The 7,702-nt window shown below is 38.9% G+C and overlaps 1 protein-coding gene across 1 annotated transcript; it reads right to left on the bottom strand.

The window, feature by feature from the left end:
• On the bottom strand, positions 1-7,284 carry LOC310692519 (vomeronasal type-2 receptor 26-like; the record flags this gene model as incomplete). Its single annotated transcript, XM_083473463.1, has 6 exons — positions 1-896; positions 1,595-1,721; positions 4,104-4,331; positions 4,972-5,817; positions 6,152-6,443; positions 7,142-7,284. The coding sequence occupies 6 exons, from the start codon at positions 7,282-7,284 to the stop codon at positions 1-3; spliced, it is 2,532 nt and encodes an 843-aa protein (XP_083329589.1).
• Between the last annotated feature and the right edge of the window lie 418 nt (positions 7,285-7,702).

Raw genomic sequence — 7,702 nt, 5'->3', positions numbered from 1 at the left:
TTAGTTATTTCTCCTTGTTATATGTTCCTTGCAGTTTAGCTCAGGCCTCAGGGCAATTATATAACATTTTGGGGCAAATATACAACCCAGTAAACCAGCACTAGAGGCTAAGATAGAGAAGATCTCCACAGCCACCGTGTATTTTCCCTTTGTGCTCAGGTAAGTTGGCACAAAAGAGACCCACACACTGCAAAACACCAACATGCTGAAAGTGATGAACTTGGCTTCATTAAAAGTACTGGGCAATTCCCTAGCAAGAAAAGCTACAACAAAGCTGAAAAGAGCCAGAAATCCCAGGTACCCAAGAACAGAATAAAACATAGGGACAGACCCTTCATTACATTCAACCACAATTTCTTCGACCAAAGAGTCCATGTCCAAATGTGGGAATGGAGGAGCAGTAAGGAGCCACACAGTGCAAAGAGCTCCTTGAATGGCAGTGCAGGAGAAAACAATTGAAGCTGCCATTCTTTTCCCCACCCAGTTCCTCATCCTGGATCCTGGTCGTGTGAACGCCAAAATCACTGTGATGGTTTTTGCCAACACGGAAGAAACAGCCACGGTGAAGATGAGACTGAAAACAGTTTGTCGTAGAAGGCAAGTTATTTTTTGAGGCTGGCCAATGAAGAGCAAGGAACAGAGGAAGCACAGCAGGAGGGCAATAAGCAGAGTGTAGGTTAGACCCCGATTATTGGCTTTGACAATGGGACTGTTGTGGTGTTTAATGAATATCCCTAATACCAAAGCAGTGATGACAGAAAATGAAAGTGCCATGAAAATTAAATTGATGCTTAAAGCATCATCATATGACAGAAAATGCAAAACCTTGGGAAGGCATCCATCTTGGTCTCCATTTGGATACTGATCTTCTGGACATTTGATACAATTGTCCATTTCTGGAGCAGAAAGGAACAGTGATTTATCCATCTCCCAAACAAATACGTATGAATCTGACTTTCCTCGCTGGAATTATGGGAAAGCAATTTGCACAATCCCACAGAAAGAGTTTTGCTAATTTTACAAACATCAAATAAGAAAAAAGAAAACAAGGCAAAACACATATCCCGTTGACCCCCCCCCCTTCCCCTTTGTGGATGCTTATGTTATAACTATTCCCCCCGCATCTCCTTTATAATTCCAGTTTTTACTAATCCTTGATTATTTCTTATTTCATTTTTTAAACTACAAGTTTTACATCAATCCTACTAATGAATTTAGTTGTTTACAATAATTTTTCAAATAACTTATATACTTTCCCCATTCTTTATTAAAAGTTAGCTCTTCCTTGTTTCTAATTCTTCCTGTGAGTTTTGCCATTTCGGCATAGTCTATTAGTTTTATCTGCCACTCTTTCTTGGTTGGAACTGTATTTTCTTTCCATCTCTGGGCTAGCAGCATCCTGGCAGCAGTTGTTGAATACACAAAAAGTTTTTTTCTGATCCGCTGGTATCTCCACACCAATTGAATAGTTTATGACAATATGTCCTTTTATGCATATAATAGTCCCATTTTTAAACTCAACGGTTAATATTACCATATAGGAAACTTTCTACTCTACAAACTTAGTTAAGTCAATCTGATGGTAGACACCTACCTGTTTGTTTAGAAATCTTTCCTTTGGGACATGCGTCGCAATCATAGCAACAGAATGGCTCCCCCTCCTTCTTTTTCCTAACAGAACCTGGACGGCAGTTGTCATTACACACAGAGCGGGGATGCATCTGTTCACAAATGCAAGGCAGGAAATGTTTACTCCATGCTTTGTAAATGCTATTCCCACAAAAACTAATGGCATCAGAAAAAAGGAACATTCTGTATATAAAATATTGTCATATTTCTATGTGTCAGTTTGCATACTTTCTATCTGTCAGTTTGCATTTTTTTAATGCAAAAAGTCTTGATCTAATGTTTAAAGATCTTTTCTATTCTAATTAATTCAAGAGGGTTCTGGAAGCTTCTCTGTGTGATACAAGCTGGTGCAAGCTGGAAGTTTCTAGCTAACAAGCAAGTTTCTATTCTGCCTAGAAACAAGCAGAAGGTTCCTGATATTTGGGTTATTCCTTCAGAGAAGCTGAACAGCTGGTTTAAACTGGTTCTGTTATCTCGTTCACTCAAGGTCATGCTGACTATAATAATAGGCCAGGAGGAGCCTGGTTTCCACTTTCTGCCTCTCTTTCCTTCTGGTGTGGTGTTCTGTACATAGTATGTTTAAGTGCTAAGGTTTTAGATATATTGTGAGTTATTGTGAGTTCAAGCTAATTTTGTGGTTTTTTTTACTATAACTGGATTTCCTATGGACTGTGCCGATCCTGAAGATATCGGATTTGTGACCTTTTTTAATAAAAAAATTTAAAAAAATTATTCAGTACAAATTAAAATACATACATATTCACAACAAAAGAAAATACAAAAGAAAAAGAAAATACATCTATCCAAGGAAAAGGAATTAGAGAATATTTTGTCTCTTTTCATATTTACAGTTATTTATACCTCTATAAAATGCTATTCATGATAACACAGTGAAATGAAATGTAAGATGTCGGGGGAAAAGAAAAAAGGAACAAAGAAAGAATAAAGAAGTAAAAGAAAAAAATCATATGTGAAAATTTTTAAAAGTAGATAAGTACTCACAATACATAGCCGTTTCCTATCTATATTTATATTCAGTTGTATAATTTCATCTTGTCCTTATCTACCTTAAATAAATTGTTTCTTTTGAAAGAAAAGAAAAAACAGAAAAAAGGGGGGAAGAAAAAAAAAGGGGGGAAGAAAAAAAAGACTTCCACCGTTTACCTCACGCGTTTTTAATAATCTGTTCTTCAGAGCCTCTATTCTTCATATTTTCCCTTTGGATTTCCTTAATGTCTCACTTTATATTTTTTATATTATGCACAAGATTATTCTAAACCCAACCAGATTTTTGTAGTTGAGCCCTGGTTTTGTAAATAATGATTTAAGCACACCCATTGCTTCATAACCATAGTTTTGGATTTTCTCCTTATTATATCTGTCAATTTTGCTAATTCCAGGTACTCGCAAAGTTTCCCCAACCAATTCTCTTTTTGTTGGGATGCTTTCCTCTTTCCAATAGCTAGCAATCAAAATTCTTGCCGCTGTTGTCGCGTATAGACCATTTGTGACCATTATGCTCATTTGCCTTCAGTAGTAGTAAAGTTCTACTGGAGGAAGCTAATTGCCTCTGGTCTATTTTTGAGGAATCCTGCAACATGTTTAAGATTTTACTCTGCTAACTGTATGTTGGGGACTGCTCTGGATCAATATGAATAGAATCAATGACACTGGGGCATAGGAACAGAAGAAGAACCTTGCTGGATCAAATCCAACATCTTGTTCTCACACTGGCCAACCAGGTGTCCATGAGAATCCTGCAAGCAGGATCCAGAGGCATACTGCACTGTAACTCTTCAACCAGTGGTGTGGCATGGCATGGCAGTGGGGGCAGGGACATTTTTTGGAGGGGGTGTGACCAGGCACCCCCATGACAGACGCCTTCATTGAAGCCTGGCTCTGGCCCACAAGGGAGCTGCCCACTCCTAGTCGCAGCTCTGCTCCCATTCTCAAGCCCCACTGGGCCGGGTGCAGTGGGTTCCCAGATCCAAACTCCATTCAAGAGCAGACCTGTTGCTGGATGAGTCAGCCTGAGCTTGGCAGAGGAGAGGAAAAAATTACAATATATTTGAGTCACATGACCCTTTTGATTGACTAATCAGATTGTCTGTCACATTCTCATATTAAAATGAGTATTCTTACAATTTCCTTCTTGTCTCCAGTGACTCAGTAAACCTCCCACCTCAGTTAACCTCCACTGTATCATAACTCCAGTAATCCTAGAAGATTTTGCTATAGTATTGTGTCCATATGAGTAGCTTTCTGTCTCTGAGAGTGAACTCTGAGGCAGGAGCTTTCTTTGTTCTAAGATCTGGAGATTTAATATGTGGAATACCTGTTTAAAAAAGATTTGTCAACTGCCTTGAAGACAAAGATCTATCAACTAAAGAAATAATCTAGCATTCATACTGGAACCACCATGACCGATGTTTTTGTACGTAGATCCAACATGCACAATCCCAATCAAAATCTACCTGATTAAACATGCTGTGCCATGTGATGACATCTTCATTGATAGTGAACTCTCTGTCAGTTAAGGTCCATGGATCCATCCTTCCCACTTTTACCCTTGAAAAGGATTTGTTAGGGAAAGTAACCCAATTTATAATATCAAGTCCACTTTCCAGTTCACCTTTCTCATTCAAAGACACCAGGTCCCCAGCACTGTTGTTAAATGAGATTCTCCTCAAGAAATGGTGAAGCTATAATCAAAGAGATAAAAGCTCTTTTTTTCTTTACAAAACATCACTGTCCTGATGACACCAAGGTCTATTTTTCCTTTCCACCTAAATGCAATAAAGCTGATTTTGAAAAGTGCTCAGAAACTTTAACTAGTACAAAGAGCTGCAGCCAGATTGCTGACCGGGACTGGATATAGGGAGCATATTTTATAAGACTGGTGTGGGAACTGCCCTAAGCCCTAGAAAATAACAAATGATAGGATATTGATCATTTGGGATATGAAGGGAATACAAGCTGCAGAGGAATTCCTGGGCAAGCCTATGCAAAATGACCTGGCCAATATTGGTGGGTGCTAAGACTTCTGCTAAACACTATTGAGTGAGCTGAAAACACCTCATCCCTAAGGAGTTGGTGTCTATGACCCCTAGTCTCCAGAATTAAGAAAAGTTTGGCTAGGTAGAAATTGGTGTAGATACAGTATTGAACTCCTTGACAAGAAGGAAAGTGGATAAATTTCTAAGGAAGAGAAAACTAGCTGTGAAATTTGCACTAGAGGTGTAAAATGTTCTCTACAATGGTTACTTCTCACATAGTTGAACATACTGTTAGTAGAAACATTATGTTCATGTCTGTAGAGACGTTTGGATTCTGAAGTTGTACCTGGTATGGATGTGGATTTCGAACAGCTGTCACTGCTGTGTGCACTTGATTCCAGGAGTCCATGGCATCTAAAGCATGAGCTATGGCATAGACAGCATTGTATATACTGTAGCTTTGCGGAGTCATGCTCATTTCAAAAAATGGCCCAGGAAGGCTCTCCAGCTTCTCCTTCCCAGTGCAGGCACCAGTGCTCTCTCCAACCACAGATGGATCTATAAATAAACAGCTGAAAGCCTGCTCCCAAAAGTCCCTGATAAAATTGTCGCCATGCTGTGAGTAAGGATTTACTGTCAGAAGGAAACTGTCAAATTCCTGCACCACATTGGTGTGAACTGCAAAAGACAGAGCTCCCTGGAAGACTTCTCTGTCAAATCTTTTGTGAAACTCTATGGCTGGGAAATCCCATTGGGCTGTCATAATCCACACTTTGCCTATAGTCACATTTGTCTTATCATCTGTCTCTACTTGGTACATCAAGAATATAAAAAACAATGAGAACTGCGTCTCTGCAAATAGAATAAGTGTTTTTACTGTGTTGTCGTTAACAAGTTGTAGTTTATTTACTGTCTTTTCATGCTCAGGAATTATTTCAGAGAAGTCTGTCAGCAATGGCATTCTGTCAATGAATGCAATACAGATGCCACTCTCTGAAAGCTTTGGCATCAAGTTCTGCAGAAAATTCTCTCCTCTATCATCCTCCAGCATGACAATCCCAACCCATGTCCACTGGAAATGCAAAAGGAGGTGAACGATTCCTTGGTACTGATTCTCTTCATTTGGAACAATTCGGTATAGGAACGGGAAGTGGGTTTCAGCACTTGAAGGACCAAACAAGTAATAAGAGATCTAAGCATAAGCAAATGCATTACTGAAATTAAGTGTACTTTGAGAGATAATATAATGCAGAAATACTTATTAAGAACTTTATTTTAGAACTGGTTTATCACCATTACTTGATGTTATTCCAAAACATGATATGATGGGTACTCACACTTGACTCCGTATGTTACATCATAGGGACTGAGCAAGCATAGGCATGGTTGCTCCTATTCCCCACTCTCTCCACTTGCAGTTTCTAGCTCATCAGAATGCACAACAGATGCATCTCACCTTTTCTCTAAAGCACTTTTTCTTTATGCAATTTCTGTAAAAATCCACCTGCCTCACATGCATATGCTACCTGAGGAATCTTGTAGATGCTTAAGCTGGTGGCCATGTAAAGAGTGGTTTTAGAGTCAAGTCCCCCAATGACTGCTATCAGATTCTTCTGTGTGCCACACTTGTAGTTGGGGATTGTCCTTTTCTGGCTAAAAAGAAGGTTCAGAGTTGTTTGAAATGTCAACTTTTCATTGAAGTAGCTGTCATAGATATGAAATCCCAATGTAACATTTGGCAAAATCCTGGGATTCTCATTGATCTCCTTCATTGCAAATACCAAGGCCAGGACATGCTGGTAGTTTTTTGTCACTACACTGCAATCAGAACATACTGGTAAGCTATGTTACATCAATATTCTAGACCTCATAAACTACTTGTTCAGTCCACTTGCTTTTGTCCTGACATCCAGTACATCATGCTCACTCGGCTTCAAAAATGTGAAGACACTGAGCCAGAAATAGCTAGAAGATTTTAATTATCGCTGAATACTGTGAGCTGCTTGGATGAAAGGAAGCAAACAGAGAGCAACAGTGGTTGCTTCTATGGGCAGTAAAGAGCAATGTGTGTCTTCTTGAGTAAATACCTTGTAAACTCTAGGGTTTTTAAAAGAAATATTATGGATAATTGCATTATTTTCTATGTGAAAATGAAATCACTACATAGACAAACAGGGGACTGTGATGCTGGTTAGGTATAAGAGACCTGTTTTCTAACTCCAGAATTTCTGATTGAAATAACAGAATCTGTGTTTCTATCCTATACTTTATAGACGCCTTTCTTTTGCCTAGGGATGTCAGCGAATTTATGGTATGTGGACAATATTGAAATTCTCTCAACTCACATGGGCAGCAAAACAAAAATCTGGGTGATATTCAAAATTAGTCATACTCAGAGCAGACCTTTTGAAATAATTAGATCTCACCAAATGTCATCATTTTCATTATCTACCTATAATATTATTTTACCCTGCCCCATAGACATTTAATAAGTAACATGCAAAGAAGTTCCTTACACAGGATCCCCAATAAACATTAAATTGGGGTGTTGCTTGAAGTCTATAAAGTCAAAGAAGGAGAAGAACTGAGAAGAGATGCCACCAATGGTGAGGTCACCTTGCTGGTAATACTCATGTGGGATCTGGACGGGATCACTCATGCTGCAAGGAATGGAGTGTGCTTTGCACTCATGAAAGGAAAGATGAACCAACCACAACCACAGTAGCGCCAGAAACAGAAACAGCATTGCAACTGTACAATTGAACCCTTTCAGACTGAATCAAAATCCACTGTTCCAATCTAATTCATCACTATACGACATCAGCCCATTTAGAGCAACCCAGTCCCAGTCTTTTCTGACTCTGCTGGTCAATGGTGATGCTTATGACCTTTAAAATGCACCTGTTCTGCTTCAACACAGTCTTTCCCCCCCAAGCCCTGAATGCCACAAGAACATTTTATATCCATTTTTTATTTTGATTACTTATTGTAATGGCGGTCACTGAAAACCCATGTTATCTTTGGCAAGAAACAGGCTCACCATAATTTAAGATAATTATAGAGTTCACAATTAACTC

The sequence above is a fragment of the Podarcis liolepis genome (genome assembly GCF_965112155.1).
Source record: "Podarcis liolepis genome assembly, chromosome: 13".
NCBI classification, from domain to species: domain Eukaryota; kingdom Metazoa; phylum Chordata; class Lepidosauria; order Squamata; family Lacertidae; genus Podarcis; species Podarcis liolepis.
The sequence above is the reverse complement of the archived record's forward strand: the minus strand, read 5'-3'. Positions and strand labels throughout refer to the sequence as shown.